Source organism: Alternaria hordeiaustralica, assembly GCF_023758085.1.
Source record: "Alternaria hordeiaustralica strain BMP 2776 chromosome Unknown scaffold_12, whole genome shotgun sequence".
Taxonomy (NCBI): domain Eukaryota; kingdom Fungi; phylum Ascomycota; class Dothideomycetes; order Pleosporales; family Pleosporaceae; genus Alternaria; species Alternaria hordeiaustralica.
In genome coordinates this window covers 844,802-861,146 of record NW_026056784.1, presented here as the reverse complement: position 1 = coordinate 861,146, position 16,345 = coordinate 844,802, and the positions used below count along the sequence as shown (strand labels likewise).

Genomic DNA, 16,345 nt, shown 5'->3' with positions numbered 1-16,345 from the left:
ACGTCGTCTGAAGCAACGACAGCAGCACAGCATTGAAAGTAAACCTCTGTATATATTCATTCAGTAAAAGGTAGGTTTGAGAAGAGAAAGCGCGGCCGTAGCTATAAGGTGATGTTTGTGAAGAGAAATTGCGCGAATGAGTGTGCAAGGCGGTCTATATGACAGATATGGGAAGAGTGCTATGCACTCACAGGAACAGGGCTACCGCTGCAGCGAGACCACCAATGAGCCCATTCCTGATGCTGCTGTCCTTTTCGCGAGCATCAGCTTCAGACAATATATCGCCTGGGGTTTGACGGCGCGAACGGCTGAAAGGGAGATTGAATCGGAGTGCCGATGCTCCGGAGGTCTGCTTAACCTTCTGGTCGCCGGTAGCGGTGTACACTCCAGTCATGGGCATCGAGTTCGTTGCAGTGGGCTGTGGTTCGGATTCACCCGCGGTCGTCGGCACGTCCTCCTCGGATGGATACCAGATGCCTGCCTTCACGGTACCATTGCCCGCGATGATAGCTGCGTTTTCCTCCTCCGTGCAGGCAAGGATTGCTTGACGAATCCAGCAGATGGATGGAGGGCTCTCTCCTGGGTCATTTCTGTGCTCAGAGGTGCTAGGGCCTTCTGTACTGAAGCTGGACAGGTCGACGTCGCGACCGGTGCTGATATCGTCGCCATGAATGATGCGACTGAAGACGGTAAATGCGGTTTCTGGCTGAAATTTCGGGACGTAGTGACCGGAGTCGTATATCCGAGAAAAGGACAGGTTGCCATATTGACGGACAGCGCCGCCAACGTAAGCCTCGTTCACCTGAATGTCCGCATATCCAGCCTCTTTGAAAGTCGTCTCGTAGCCTGGCACACGACTGGCAATCTCGAGAGAGTTGTTCTGTCCTCCATACCAGTTGCATATGATGTCCGCGTCACCGTAGATGAGGCCGACTTTGATGCCGCGGGCGAGCAGGTCAGCCACGGCCTCCAATGCGCCTCCGCGGGCAGAGTCTCCGTCTAGATATATGGTTAGCAAGGTAGATCGTATAGAATCGAGGATAGGGCATGATCTCATACTGTAGCTGAAAGCATCCAAAACCATGTCATTCGTAGAAGTGAAGTTGACTGGAGCACCCACGGATTGCATAATGTGTTCTTCGTTAAGGTACGTCTCAAGCGCGTCACTAGGGCCAACGGTTGGGAGAGCTCGGATGTCGTAGATACTTCTACCTGGAAGATAGGCAGGGCCAACGTTTGTTTGGCATGTTAAGAGCGCACTTATGCAGATGTCGTTCACTTCCTGGACGGTACCCAAACCTTGGGGATCATTGGCAGCAGCCGCAGCAGCACACTGGTCAACCAAATCTACACAACCCCCTTCTGTGTAGACCTCTGATATCGCGTTTTGATAGGTTGTGAGATCATAGCCTTCGATGCCGTAGGTATTGTTGTATGCGAAGAGCAAGCCCGAGGTTGTTGAAGTCCTGACATCCATTATACCGTTGACGATGCCCACTGAACCAACGCGTATCTCCAGCGTTTCAGCCGGAAGATCGCCTTTCTTTCGACGATCATTCTGCTCTTCGTAATGATCTGCGAAGACGGGACCATAAATACCCCCGTAGCTCTCAGCGAACAGGTTTATCTCAGAGGGGTTGACGGTGTCGCTGTCGGATCGAACACCAGGATTGTACTGGGGAAAGGCTGACAAGAAGCCTTGGAGGAAGTGCCATGAGGAATCCGCGGCAATGACCGTCAAGTTCTCGGTTTTCCTAGAGCTGGCAGAGGGGAAAGTGCCGTTCTTGAAGCGCCATTCCGGGACGTCGGCGGGAAGCGGAGATGGTTCTAGACGCTGGTCTAGATCTGCCCAATAGCCTGTGCTGAAGTCGACCGAAACATTGACGCGCTCATCGTATGAGAAGCCGACCTGCGTAGGTTGGTCGATGAAGAGTATGTTGGAGCTGCGGTCCCATCCCCAAACCCTAGGCTGAGAGACGTAACTGCCGTTTGGCCCTTCTACCAGCTCACATGGACCCAGTTCTGAGAAGAGACCAATCATGCTCGAACTTCCAGGTCCTCCACTCAGCCAGATGGTCAATGGCGCAGTTTCCGGATTCTCACGTGCTTCGAAGAACCAGAAGAAGGTGTTGATCGGGTAGTTTTGCTCGGCCGGCGACAGTGTGAACGGGGGAATGTTGACATATCCAGTATACTGCTTCTGTGTCTCAAACGCCGTTGCGCATACGTGGGCCTCGGGTGATTTGTAGGATATGGTGATGCGCGGGTCCGCAGGCGATTGGATAACGGTATCGTAGGTTACAGGTAGTGGATACTGCTGGGCGATTGAGGACCCAGCGTGGAGAGCAGACATGAGAACGATGGCAAGTAGTTGGATCTAATGACCGTCAGTGATTGGTCGATTTGCGCAGAGCAGTGTGCCTACCATGTTGGCGGGAACCGGTGTAGCGGAAAGCTATCGCGCATGAGAATGAGGATAAGAAGCCTGATAAGGTAGAGCAGGCGGCCGAATTGTTACAGTCAAGCGATGCGCAGTGCCGCGTCTTTGGTCCCGTGTTGAGGAAGTGAAAAGACGACGGTCGTTCAGAGGCAACCGCGTGTAGTGCCTAGTGGTATTTGTAAGGCGCCTTCCTTCACTTCGGACAAGCGAAGGGATGCGCGAAACGGGCAGTCCCTCGCTCACTGCAGAGCAGCGGCGAAGAGAGCGTTGCGCGGGTGTACACGCCACGAGGACTAGCGAGCGTTTGTACTACAATACTACGCGATGATGTAAACGGCAGGGAAAGGGAAATCCAGTTCGGTATCACAATAGTCGTGCACAATCACTCACAATAATGCAGCTGTACCCTTCCAATACACACTGCATTCTGTTGCTCGCCGAAGCATCTGTCCTGTCGCGCACCACTCTGCCTCATCATCACAGCGCGTTGTGTAAGACATCTCAGCCACCTTGTGCTATTTACGCGCTACGCCGCGTGCTAGAGGCTTGTAGGAACGTGTCTAGGAAATTATACTTGCCGTACCCTAGTGTCGGGTGCATACAGCCTAAATGCCGACAAGGGCTTGCATGGTCATGGATCCGGCCGCCAGCCACCCTTACGTTTGGGTCGACATCCAAGGCGCGTAAACCGGCTGTGTTGTGAAGCCATGTAGTCAACTGTTCAGAGCCGCGTTGGCCAGTTGTATCCTTCTGCCGTGGCCCCCATATATCCACGCAACCGCGTCGGCCATGTCGTTGTGGTACGGTATCCATCCTGCGTAGTGTGAGCTGAGGACTTGCAGGAGTTGGAATGAGACTTACCTTCGGGGGCAAAGCCGCCTGGCTCTTTGCCCTTCAGTTCCTCCCAGGTCTTCTTCCCGGCCAATCCTAGCTGTACAGCTCTTGATCTCTTGCCTCTCTTTGCTATGAGTCTCACTTCACCTTTCATATCCTGGTCCGGCCCTGCGACTCTCCAATTCTCGTTAACTTCGTGCCCTGGCTTCGCTGCCCACGGCTGCATAGTGCGCCCATCTTCGGTCTTCTCATCACCAGTTGCCGTCTGCTGCGCATACGGAACGATGTACATCTTGACCTCTGCGCCGAACTCCTCTCCATCCCGTTCCTTGAGGAGCGCATCCCAGTTCTCAGGTTGTGCCGATCGTTTGCGCCGATGGTCGTAGCCGGACGCGATGAAATCGGTACACGGGGTGATGTAGGTCAGTTCCTTCCAAGCATCGCTGTTCAAGAGTGTCTCGATATCGAAGTAGGTTGTGACGTCTCGCCAACCGTCGCCCATGCCGAAACCGTGCCAGCAATCTTCGACGACCAGTGTATCTAGACAGAGACCGGGAAGTAGTGTGAGCGCATTCGCTGCATAATAGGTCGGGTAGTACTGTGAGCTTCCGGAGGAGTACAACGGGAAGGGATACGCGCGCACTCGGGCATGGCGCAGACGCGTAAGTACACTCTGATCGACGGAGAGGAGCGTCTCGAGTAGATTCTCTGTACCGCGAAAGTGAAGTGTGCAATTGAGCGGGAGATGGCGGTGCGCCTCGGCGAAGATCTGGCGACAACTAAGCAGGAGCGCTATGCGATTAGAAGACTCAGAGTCGTCGCTAGGTGTGCTAGCGTGCTTGAAGCCATGTCGGATAGTGTAGCTGCTGAAGAGGAAGCCATAGATGAGTTCGCGCAACTCAACAGGTATCGTCAGAAGGTTTGGGGCGCTCATGGTGTCGATATTGCTGTCGCGCCGCGATGGTTTCAAGGGCAGGAACGTGCGATTCCCTGCTTTTAAGGGAACCAAGCGATACTAAAGAAGCTGCTATTGATAAGGAGTAGTCTATCCCAGAAGTTGGTTGCCGGACCCAAACAAGTGGTCGTGCTGCGTAAGCGGTGCAACTGGCCGATAAGCAAGATCAGGTTACATGGGAACGATCTGACGGCAGCTGTCAGTCCAGCCCAATCCTGCGGAACGCGCGGATTATAAGTCATGTTCAGCTCACATCCCGGCTGGAGCTCCCTGCCAGCGGTGGTTCTTCCGAGGGTGAGATGACGTTTGAAGCTGTTCGGCGCACTAGGCAATGGGCTAGTGCGCGCCTGAAGTGTCGCATGCGCGGTCGCAAACCACGAACGGTCAGGGTTTGGGCGAGCGATTAGCTGCGCATATGTACACGTGCCACGATAGCGCAAGATCGACATGTATTACAAGATATGGTTTGCTGTGGAAAGCCTACGGCTAGACGAATGGAATGCTCTGTTCTGGGTATCTTCGATGCTCGCTCAAGTTCAGATCTGCCTGCTTCTATGGTCCGCGAGGACTTTGCGCCATATACTATAGCCAACGCCCTCAGTCTGACTTGGACCGCCCACGCGTCCGTTGTTGTTCCTCTTGCAGCTTCTTCTGCTGCCACTGCCATTCTACCAGCACGGGTAGAAACTGCCACAGATCAAACTCGGGCCACAGACACTTCAGGAAAACGATAGACGTGTTCTCGTGGGCTTGCCATAGCATAAAATCGCTCAGCCGCTCGACGCCAGAGGTGCGAACTAGCAGGTCAAGAGGCGGGGCATCAGCCGTCATCATGTTATCGTTCAAAGTCTGAGCGCTGATGGACTCTGGGTCCAGAAACGTCGGCCCGTTATTCGAGTCATCCTTCTCAGGCGAGTTGATGGCGGTCGAGGTTGACGAGGAACGCCCGTCTTCAGCCAGAGCCGCCTCTTTCGAGGGTGACGCTGGCCGCGAATCAGCCTGCTCGGCAAGGCCCTCTGTATCCTCCTCCAACATTTGCTTGCGAATATGCTGGGTGATGTGGGACTCGGAAAAGGTTCGCTTCGAAGGAGTGGGCAGGTTGTGTATCGGCGTGCCGTACGTCTCGACAGTCTTCATGACTGCGGTCGTGATTTCGTGTCGCGAAGTATAGGGGAAGCAGACGTTGAGGACAGCCCTGCGGATGGTCAGCGATGTCACATAATGGTCGGCGGGCAGCGCACTTCTTGTTGTGTGCTGTCATTGCAACAGCCTTGTCCACGGCCATTTGTACATCGGGACTGAGGAGCTCGCGCTCTCCCAGCACCCGGATGGATGCGCCGTAACGATCCAGCAAGGCTCCGTGCTCTGCCATTTGTTGCAGCTTCACCTTGGCCATGGACATGAGGGCATCGACTTCATGCTTGGAGCGCTTGAAGTTCTCTATGCTGAATGCGTAGATGGTGACGACCTTGACGCCAGTCTTGTAGCAGACTTCGAGGATCTGAGCTGGTTAGCATGGCTCAAAAACACTGATAACAGTCTCCCATACCCTCGCTAACGATTCGAATCCAAGGTTGTGCCCTTCTACCGTCTCAATGTGGTGGTTGCGCGCAAACCGGCGGTTGCCGTCCATTACGAACGCAACATGTTGCGGGATGGGGCCCTGCTTTAGTGACCCGATAAGAAGCTCTCGCAGCTGTCTGACTGTCCAAGCGACGGGCGGCGAGGTCGCAAACCACTTGTGTATGCGTGAATCGTGGAGGGAGCCCATGGTGAATATTGTTGAGGTACTCGGCGTAGGGCGTAGGGGCGTCGGAATTTCGAGGAGGATACAACGTCGTGTTTTATAGATGGGTGAGAAGTCGGATGGATGAGACTATGCTACGGGAGTCAGGGTATCATGGTGTAAAAGGATTGATGCCAATGCTAGACGCTACGTATGACTTCAAGGCGCAGCGATGGTCTGGGAGTCGCGTCACTTTGGGGCCCTGCGGCGGTGTGGCTGGGCTGACTGCGTTAGGCGTGGCGCACCCGTCGCTTCCGATTCTCGAATCTCTTTGCCGGCAGCCGACCTTCCGACCATCTTTCTTCTTCTTCACCGACGCAAGCCTCACTTGCCGCGTCATCAACACTGCGCTCATCGCCCTGCTGTAGCATTCCACCCATCTCTCTACTAACATACATCATCGCCATGGCTGAACAGCCTCAGAGTAACGTGACGGAGCTCGCCGAGCAGCTCGTTGAAGGCTTTGCAGCTCTGAGTGGAGAATACCAGGTTTTGTTTGATTCACAGAAACAACTCGAAAGCAAGCTCTCGTGGGCTAAGCAACAGGTACGCCATGTCCTTTTACGCCCCTTCCTCTTATGATGAACAACTTTAGCTCTAGACCTGAAGCTGCACTCGCAGCTCTGATCGAAAACAATCACAGCTTAGCCTGACCTGGATACATATTCTGCATTTCAGCATACAATACCTTTGACGTACACTGCTGACCATACCCAGTATCTTGACATCCTGAAGCGCTTCTCGCCGAACACGTTGTCGCAAGACCACCTTACCTTCCTGCAAGATCTTGAGCGCGTAGGAGACGAACAACCGCGGACACATGTGAATTTGGTGGAGCAGTTGGCACATAGCGATGATGTAGAGCGCAAGAGCCGAGCACTGGTCATCCAGAAGGCTGAGGAGGCTGCTGTCAAGCTGCACGCCCATGAGAATACTAGCAGTGTAAAAATATGGAGTGGTCCGTCCGCAGACAAATCCGCCTCGTTACCTGAGATACAGACCAATAGAGCCACATCACCCATTGAGAAAGACTTCACTGTTGCTGGAACTCCTAGTAAGCTCGCCTGTCCCTTCGCTTCTGGCAGCGGCAGAGGCAGCCCGCTCGCTACCCCACGTAGCTCAACGTCCCGGTTAAGCGCACGTGGCCGAAGATCGAAACGACCCTCCTTTACCGATCCTATTCGAGCCGAAATATGCAGCAACAATCCTGCTGCTTCCGCAACTGCCTCAGTCGCGGCGTCTGGCTCCGCTGCCGTCTGCCCCATACGCTTCCTCGACCAACACAACCCAGAGGAGGTGGCCCAATACTTTGAGAAACACAAGCATGAGCTACCGAGAAGCCATGAAGTCTGCATCAAGCGCTTCCAGAGTAACCAAGAGAGCATAGAGCAGCTAGATCGCAAGTATGGCAATCTGGTTAATATGATCCAGGGCCTCGGTCAGAAACATCAGGAGTGGCTCCCTGAGGATCCCGACGACGCCATCGAAGAAGAGCCCGAGGCTGAAGCCCACTTCAGCACTGACGCAAAGGCGGACACCAAAGTTCAAAATTGGGCCTCAGCTGTCTCGGCAAGTCTCAACGATGGCACCCCACCGCCTGAAGAGGAACCAGAAGAAAACACATTGGACGAGTCGAGAAGCGGTCACTTTGACCGCCCGCTCAAAGAAGTCAGAGTTGGCGAATCTCCAAGTCGGCCCTGGGGCATCTCGATACCAGCCAAATACACCAATGCACACAGCTCATCCTCGGTTGGCTCAGTACCAACAGCGTCGCCGCAACTACCCCTCGAGACTGGCCGTCCAATCGGCGAGACGCCCCAAAAGACTGGCAAATGCCCATTCGATCATCGCGCGATGATGGGACAGACGCCGCAGCAGCCTGAAGTGCCACAATACACTATGCCACCGCAGTCGCAACCTCGGGCCCCAACCACACATGTTCCACCGACAGAAACCCCACCGCAGCCCCGAGCTCCTGAACCATCACAACCACCGAGAGAGACGGAAAGCCCGAAAATGGTACCGCAGATGGTTTTCAACGGGCCTGTATTCTTGGGCTACCCGCCCGAGCAGTTGGCTATACTATTGCAAAACAGCAATCTGGGTGCGTCACTGCGGTAGACATGGAACACTCACTGTACATGTTCTCGCTGGCTGTGTGCTTGTAGGTATGGTATTGTACTCAGAAGGTAGGCTCGAACAGCTGCTTCTTTCACAACTACGCCTCGCCTCGTCTTTTGGTATCGTCGTGCTTCTTGTCATGCGCTCGTCATTGCTTACTACGCTGTGCCTTCGTCCATCTTTCAAAGCTCCTGCGCGTCGATCTTCTACCTCTCCTGGCCGACCCTATGGCACTCATCTTCTGCGATCCGGCTACCGTGCTCATTTCTTCTTCAGATCTGCCATCCACGTCCGTACGCCCTTTGCGCTATCGTGTGCCGCACGAAATACTGCATCGTCGTTAGCTCCTGCATGGCTGAATTTCTCAACACCTACGTTGCCGCTCGTTCTCATCTAGGCCTCGCATGAAGTCGGCGCCTTCCCCTAATGCACCTCGTGGATTATGAGCTTGATCAGCTATGAGGGCAGCCCTGGCCTTGAATGTCTACACGGGTTAGCATATACCGTTGCATCGACCAAACACAGAACTCACATCGCTCAGTACCTCAATCATCTCTTCCTCCTCAAAGAGCTCCAAGATTCGTGCGCCGAGATTGTAGAAGTGCGGGGCGAGAGCTCGCAAATCGACGGTCCGTGGGTCGGCTTTGAGGGCGTTCAGGACGCGCGGAGATAAGGCGGATGGAGGATCGATGGTCACGAGCGAGGATGTATTTAGACTTTGACTGTAGATATTGTGAATACGGAATGTACATATGATTAGAATCTTCATTTACCTCAGTGCAAGCATCTCGCCGAGCCATAGTGGAAGCTCGACTTTTGAACCCTGCTTCATATCGCCGCTCATGTTGCCCTCGAGATAGCCGAGGCCAGGAACGGTAAGCTCAAAGGTACATGGTACCTTTTGCGCATCCGTCAAGATGGCGTCGACGTCGTAATACGAACTCATCTTCTGACAAGCATTTCTGTCAGTAAGCCGACACGTAGAAACAGGAACAAATTGACTATCTTTCAGCTGATGCTGCGGTGCGAAAGAAATGCATCAGAGGCCATCCTTGCACGAGGCAACCGACGTGTCGCGTGTCGTGCCACCAGCCTGGTGCATCGGGACGAATATGCAAGGAGATGAAAGCGCAGGCAGAATGGAGGACGCATGCAGCCCTGCGAGTAGGAACGGGGCGGGAAGAGGCAAAAAGAAGGCGGGTCAGAAGATGGTAGAAACGTGTAGCTTACTGCGTAGTCGCCTCTGTGTGTATTGCGCGTCTTTGAGTGCCTGGCGGAGGTCCGATGATATATAGCGCGTTTCGTCCGAATGTGATGAATCACCGCGCACCTCGCCTTTCAGCAGCGCGTACAGGTCTCTTTGAGATTAAACGAGCGGATTAGTTGTTCTGCAAACGTTCGACCGCGACAGCGACTGTTCCCCCACGATCTCGACGCTGCCGCCGCTCTCTCGCCTAAGGTTGCAGGGTTGGAGCTCCAGACTAGATGTCATCAGGACGAGGCGCCGGATACCCACATGAACCACTGCTCGTCAACCATTGCACCCGACTACATCTCCACCCGCACTCACGCCCAACACCCGGAATCTGCTATACACGGCGCATTTGTGGAGTAAGTAGCGCGCACAGCAATCCGCCCGCCCCACGTGCTGCGGTTACTCTGTGGTTCACAGCCCGTGACTACGACTACATCTCAACCACTTGCTGACTGTTTGTGTCTGCAGTCAATCCGTCCCGGCTGCCCTCGACTGTGAATTGCTAGCTGTACATTGATGACTGCGCATTCCCAAGACTCGTCCCTCCACTGCGCCCTAGGCACACGCCTCACGACCCCCCACCACAACCTCGACCACCACCATTCGGCACCATGGCGGTCAGCGAACGGATATCACAGCTCATGAGCGCCCTCGATACGGGCTCCGGCCCTGATACCTCGCGTGCTACGTCACCAGGTAGCGACTGGCGGCAGCCCAACGGTGGCGTCAACGGAGCAGACGACCGGCGCCGTCCACGCACATTCCCCTACTTCGAATACCTTCCGTACCAGACGGAAGACCAGAGCGATCGCGAAGAGAGCCTCAACACATGTCTGAAGCACCTCTACATAGCCGTCTCGGCCGGCGACTTTGCGCCTGGCGCTGTACATTGGACGCGCGAGATCCGAGGCTGGCTCTCGCTCAAGTTCGACCTCCCCCGCACCACGCGCGTGAAGCTCGTGAAGCTCTACTATGAGCTGGCGCTGGCTCCCGGTCTGGACTACCTGGTCGCGGAGCGCTTCGCTAGCATGTTCATGGTCCTGACCAAGTAAGTGACACACATTAGAGTTTGGATGACGGGTGGAGACTGACACGACGACAGGCGTAAACATTACCTGCGACCCGGCAAAGACCTCATACTCGACTGGCGACCCCTGTATCGAGAGCTGAAGATGTTCGTCCTGCCCTCAGAATCCGGAGGCTCACATCCGCCAAACGTAAAGCGCAATATCCGTACGTTGACGAAGATGTGCACCTTTGCGCAGTCGTACTTCGACCCCAAGGAGATACCGGCTATACTGGAAGAGCTCCTGCCCTTCTTTAGCACATCGTTCAGCGAGAACGCATTCGTGGTTGTTGGTCTATTGAACCTGCTCTTCCCAACCCACCCGGCACCCGAGGACATGCAGCAACTGCTGCCTCAAGAATATCTCCCGACCTTCTTCCATCTATGGTCGCTCGTAAACCGGTCGCGGCTCTTCGATGCGCACTACATTGATACACTTTCGAGGCTGTCTAGGGACAACCTGACCGCGGCGCATGTGCCTTTCTCACAATACGGAGTGTTTACCGGCGAGCAGTCGTCTCAGATCTTCACGGCTATCCTGCGGCTACTGGAAATCCCAGTCGGCCAAGCCACGTCACCATACAGCAATACTGTTGACCTAGGTGCAGGACTTGCTGTTATGCTTGACCGTGACCCGCGGAAGCACCCGTCGACTCACCACATCGCCCGCATCATTGCCATGTCATTATCTCCTGCCTGTGCAGAGCATTCTGACTCTACTCTGACTAAGCTCGAAGGACTCATCCAGGCTGTGGAGACTTTCTTCCATCCATCCAATTCGGGTAGCTGGACTAGACCTCTGGCGCAGTTTGTTTACTACCTAGCCGACATCTTTGTGTTGCGGTGGAATCGAGAGCACAGCGGGGAGATGGATGTGCCAGAAGAGAGGAAGCTGAACGACGCAGTAAAGAGGCGCTTCGTACTCTGTCTACGAGAGGTCACATTCATGGGCATCTTCTCCAAGAGCGACAAAGCCGTACAATACGCCTTGTCCACCCTACAGAGCTTGGCACACCTCGAGCCCAACCTGATTCTTCCCGGCGCACTACAACGCATCTACCCCGCAATGCAAGGGCTTGTCGAGGTACATCGCACCATCTCGTCAATACGTGCGTTGCACATGCTTTCCAAGGTCATGGCTAAGACAAAGGGCTTCCGGTGTCACGTTACTTCTGTGCTTGGGCTTGCGCTCCCGGGTATCGACGCCAACGACCTGGAAAAGACTGTGCATACTTTGCAATACGTCCAAGGCGTGTGCTACCTCATTCCATTCCAGGACCTCACCAAGGCGCGGAAGGCGTCGGATGAGACAGCTCGAGATGGAGCAAGTACACCGGATGATGCTGGCGGTAACACAGGGCTTGCTTTGGAATGGATCACAGCACAAGTCGAGCGATTAGAAAGCGCCAACGGGAACATTGAGATCAACTACGACGAGGAGCTCAGTGACGAGGATGAGGCAATGATCTTACGGTCATCCACGACTGGTCTCAACGAATTCCTGATTACATTCCTTGGTCGCGTGTTCACGCTCCTGGAAAACTTGCCCGATGCGTCTAGAGTTCGCAGTGGCTCTCCTGAAGAGTATGTGGTTAACCAGCTGCCAGCTGCTTTCACGCCGCTGCTTGCAGCACTCTCTCCCGAGCTGTACGATGTTGCCCTTGATAAGATCGCAAACTTCATCACGAACCATGTCGTTCACCAAGCCAAAGATGCCATCGCATTCATTTGCAACAGTCTTGTCAAGATCAACCCTGAAAAGGCACTGAAGCGTCTGTTGCCACATCTCCTGGCAGGCATCCGTACTGAGATTGATGAGATTGGCGCTGGATCGACGCGAACAACAGGCGCCGAGGTACTTCCCCGCGATCGTGCTCTTGTTTGGAACCTTTGCATTCTTAGCATGTGTGTTGTCCATGTTGGTGACGCAGTTCTTGAGTGGAAAGACGAGCTCTTCGAGATTGCAGAATACATGCAGCAGAAGTGCCGCGGTACGCCCACCGTGCATGTTTCCAACTTCATTCATCACTTGCTACTTAACCTTACTTGCACCTACACCATCGACTACTCGATCTACGAGCAAGATGAGCTTACACAAGGCTTGTCGACAGAGTCGTGGGGTAGACAGGTCGATATTAAGAAGCTGAACATCAAGTGGCACACTCCGAGCTCCGACGAGATTGACTTCGCCGTCAAGCTTTTCGAGACTCACGCCAACAACTCGATGAAGGCACTCAAAGCCCTGACGCAACCAGACTCGCCGATCAAGCGCGAAGGCACTGGCAAAGATTGGTCCGACGAGGTTTCTCGGAATCTTGTCCTGTTGCGCTTGATCATCTCCGGTATCTCCGTCTTGTTTGATGTTCGGCATGATCAGGCTGCTGATGGCGCCACCGAGTCTGATGATGACTCTGACGCTGATGCGATGGACACAGAAGGCATCGATGACGATGCTGGCCTAGGAGAAGCTGAAGATGAAGAGGTCAAGCCTACTTTCCAGTACGAAGCCGGCTACCCTTTGCGTCGTGGTGATGACAACTACAACCTCATTCACGATCTTCGCGAACAGGTTGGCCAGATGCTACACAACGTACATCAGTTCTTGATCGAGAAGCAGCCTGACGACGTGCCGTGCTTCAACTCTTTGTACAACGCCTATCGGTCGTGGTTCATCGATGTTGGCATCGAGCGATCCGCTCATGTGCTTGATAGAATCTCTAGGTTACTAGAGAACGACGAGCGGCCTTTCCGGTTCAGTGGACTCCGAAAGCAATACCCACGACCTCTACTAGTGCGCCGCGCAAACGTTTATCATCTGCAGCGTTTACGGCACAATGCTAACCCACGACCCAAGACTGATCTCGACATGATCTTGCTGCTTGATCTCGCCGAATCCAGTATCTCAGTCTACACAGAGATCCGGCGCACTGCACAGACAGCCAATGAGTCAGCCGTTAAGTGCGTGCTGGGTGCTAGGCCTCTTGTCATTCCTCCTCTACTGGATGCTTTCGTCAAGGCTGTTGCCGAGAGTGACTACCCTCGGATTAAGGGTGCGATGTTCACTCTTCTGTTCGGTAGCCTGGCGAAGACCATCAGCCGCGACTGGCGATTTACGCCTAAGCTCATCAAAGCGTTCATCGAGGTTACCGGTGCCGACAAGCCTTCGGTGCAGAAGCTAGCAACTAACGCTACTTTCCAAATCATGGACATGGGTAAGGCAATGGAGCGCATGGTTATCCTCCCGAAGGAGGTTGTGGAAGCGATCGCATACGCTATCGACTCTAGTGAGGGCGATGGTGTACATACCAAAGTCAACAAGCGTCGGGACTATATCAAGAAGAAGCGCGCTCGCATCGAAGGCAAGAAGGCTGAACTGTCCAAGGAGCTTGTCGATATTGCCAAGACCGAGCACTGGAAGAAGGTCAGTCGGACTGCAGCCATCATTGTCAACCTGGGAATGCGTTACGACAGCATTGCCTCTGACGAGATGATTGATCTCGTGGCGAAAGGATCCATCGACCAACACCCTAGTCTTCGTGGTCTCTATGCTGGAGCGCTTATCGGCTTATACTCCGTGATCCAGACCCGTGCGATCACTGGACATAACTACGAAAAGTACTTGCTCAGCGAAGAAGAGCTGCCGGATAAGATCTCGGTACCGACTAAGCCAGAGGACCCAAACTGGACCGAGGAGTACCTCGCTTCATTTGCGCAGCCAGAAGCCAAGTACTACGTCGACTTTGATTATCCTGGCTGGCTTGTGTGGAACAAGAGCATGACCGCGTTCAAGCCCAATGCGCCCCAGCTATCGTATGATGAGGTCGAGAATGGCATCCGCCAAAAGATCGCCAAGCATCTTACTCGATCCTGGTTCTCCAACTACTTTGCCTTCATGAAGCAAGAGCCTCGTGACAACAGCGCCGACAGGTTCCGCATGTCAAGCGCGATGGTTTTGACTCACTCATTCGACCTAGTCTTCGGCGGGTTGACCGAGGCGACGTTCGAAGACATCAAGGATTTGACCCAGTCTGTCTATGCTGACGGAAGCGACAAGCATCAGCACCGTGCCACCGCTGAGATCATGGCCGCACTGCTCTCATGCGCCCCAGATCTGAAGGCAGACCAGCGCGAAGCCGTATGGGAATACGTCTTCCCTATCGTTCGTGGCATCTTCCAAGACGGACTGACACCAGAGAACTCCGGTTACTGGACCACTTTCCTACATGTTGTGTTGCAGTCGAAGGATCCACGCCGAGGATGGCCGCTGGTCGACTGGCTAGCTAGCTTCCGCCTTGACATGGAGTCCAACGCCGCCTTCAAAGAGAGCTCCAAAGTCCACTTGCTGACGCAATGTATCTGCGATGCGGGCTGGCACTTCCGTCTAGAGAAGCCGATCTTGGAAGACTTCATGAAGCATCTCGACCATCCGTACAAGGGCGTGCGAGAAGCCATGGGTCAGACCATCGCGAGTATCTTTAGGACACGTTACCACGAATCGTACAAGGATGTCGACACGCTGATGAAGGCGCAAAAGGACGCCTCGTCGATCGGCGAACGCCCCTACCAGCCTACTGAAGAGTTCACTAAGACGATCACCGAGGTCTTTGATCGCCTTGAGGTCTGGCGCGGGGAGCGTCCGGCAGGTCAACAGACACCTTCGTCGTACACGTCAGGTGGCAAGACTGTTCTTCTCTGGCTCGACTCTACGCTCTCCTCGTACGAGTGTACCTCGCTCGTTAGGTTCTTCCCCGATATGTTCATGGAGCAGCTGCTACACATGATGGACATCAAGGAGGACCCTGAATTGCAGTCGCTCGCTTACCACGTCTTCCGCCACCTGCCCAACATCCCGCATCGCCAAGGTGAGGACTCAGACTTCATCTCTGCTCTCATTCGCATCGGACGCAACGCAACGAGCTGGCATCAGCGTCTTAGAATCCTCATCAACATCCAAGTGATCTACTTCCGCCGACTCTTCCTCATGAGCGAGGAGCAGCAACAGAGCATGTTTGACTGCGTCTCCGCCATGCTGTCAGACACACAACTCGAAGTACGAATGGGTGCTGCCACCACGCTATCAGGCATGATTCGTTGCTCGCCAATTGCATTCCGCGACCGCCAAGTTTCCACACTCAAGGAACGATTTACCAAGCAGCTCAACAAAAACCCATTACCAAAGAAGCGCAACCCAGGAACGCCGACAACAGAGCAAGGGAAGCTCGTCCTGACGCGCCACGCAGCTGTGCTGGGTCTTGGTGCGCTTATCCAAGCTTTCCCATACCAGAGCCCCCCGCCAGCTTGGTTGCCCGATGTACTTGCTACACTGGCTAGGAAGGCTGCGGCTGATCCTGGCATGGTTGGCAAGAGTGTCAAGACTGTTCTAGCAGACTTCAAGAAGACTAGGCAGGATACTTGGCATGTTGATGTGAAGGTAAATTTCTACTCTGATATGATCGTGAACTGTGCTAATCATTACTCAGGCGTTCGAACAAGAGCAGCTGGAAGATCTGGAGGGTGTGCTGTGGAAGAGCTACTTTGCTTAAACGACAGCTATGCGGCGAATGGGATATTACGAACGACGCTCAATGAAACCATAAGCGATGGACATGTACAATAAGTTAGATCGGACGGGTCATGACTACGAGCGATATGAACAGGCTCTGCATCAGTGGCGCCTAGTGGAAATAGCATTTTCTAGATAGTCTCTTGCTTACACAATGAACCTTTTTGCTCAGCACGCTTACTCAGTCGCGACCCGACGCGCGCTCCTTCCTGCTTAAAGCCGTCTGCCCCTCCCCCGCTCCGCTGTACCTGCGCCTGCACATGTGACATCATACCCTGGACCTTCCGACCATCAACAATAAAATCACCGCTCGTTGCGCGACGCA

The 16,345-nt window shown here is 54.2% G+C and overlaps 6 protein-coding genes across 6 annotated transcripts; 2 read left to right on the top strand and 4 right to left on the bottom strand.

Moving 5' to 3' along the window:
• Positions 1 to 187: 187 nt before the first annotated feature.
• Positions 188 to 2,353, bottom strand: J4E84_006536 (uncharacterized protein; the record flags this gene model as incomplete). Its single annotated transcript, XM_049389125.1, has 2 exons — positions 188 to 999; positions 1,060 to 2,353. The coding sequence occupies 2 exons, from the start codon at positions 2,351 to 2,353 to the stop codon at positions 188 to 190; spliced, it is 2,106 nt and encodes a 701-aa protein (XP_049243399.1).
• Positions 2,354 to 3,161: 808 nt separating this feature from the next.
• J4E84_006535 (uncharacterized protein) lies at positions 3,162 to 3,925 on the bottom strand (the record flags this gene model as incomplete). Its single annotated transcript, XM_049389124.1, has 2 exons — positions 3,162 to 3,879; positions 3,918 to 3,925. The coding sequence occupies 2 exons, from the start codon at positions 3,923 to 3,925 to the stop codon at positions 3,162 to 3,164; spliced, it is 726 nt and encodes a 241-aa protein (XP_049243398.1).
• Positions 3,926 to 4,826: 901 nt separating this feature from the next.
• On the bottom strand, positions 4,827 to 6,000 carry J4E84_006534 (uncharacterized protein; the record flags this gene model as incomplete). Its single annotated transcript, XM_049389123.1, has 3 exons — positions 4,827 to 5,424; positions 5,471 to 5,730; positions 5,779 to 6,000. The coding sequence occupies 3 exons, from the start codon at positions 5,998 to 6,000 to the stop codon at positions 4,827 to 4,829; spliced, it is 1,080 nt and encodes a 359-aa protein (XP_049243397.1).
• A 420-nt stretch (positions 6,001 to 6,420) lies between these two features.
• J4E84_006533 (uncharacterized protein) lies at positions 6,421 to 8,136 on the top strand (the record flags this gene model as incomplete). Its single annotated transcript, XM_049389122.1, has 2 exons — positions 6,421 to 6,561; positions 6,733 to 8,136. 2 exons carry the CDS (start codon positions 6,421 to 6,423, stop codon positions 8,134 to 8,136), a joined length of 1,545 nt encoding a protein of 514 aa, XP_049243396.1.
• A 261-nt stretch (positions 8,137 to 8,397) lies between these two features.
• Positions 8,398 to 9,082, bottom strand: PSF3 (DNA replication protein; the record flags this gene model as incomplete). The annotated part of the gene is made up of 4 exons (XM_049389121.1): positions 8,398 to 8,465; positions 8,512 to 8,620; positions 8,669 to 8,858; positions 8,910 to 9,082. The coding sequence occupies 4 exons, from the start codon at positions 9,080 to 9,082 to the stop codon at positions 8,398 to 8,400; spliced, it is 540 nt and encodes a 179-aa protein (XP_049243395.1).
• Positions 9,083 to 10,002: 920 nt separating this feature from the next.
• J4E84_006531 (uncharacterized protein) lies at positions 10,003 to 16,000 on the top strand (the record flags this gene model as incomplete). The annotated part of the gene is made up of 3 exons (XM_049389120.1): positions 10,003 to 10,439; positions 10,494 to 15,888; positions 15,938 to 16,000. 3 exons carry the CDS (start codon positions 10,003 to 10,005, stop codon positions 15,998 to 16,000), a joined length of 5,895 nt encoding a protein of 1,964 aa, XP_049243394.1.
• Between the last annotated feature and the right edge of the window lie 345 nt (positions 16,001 to 16,345).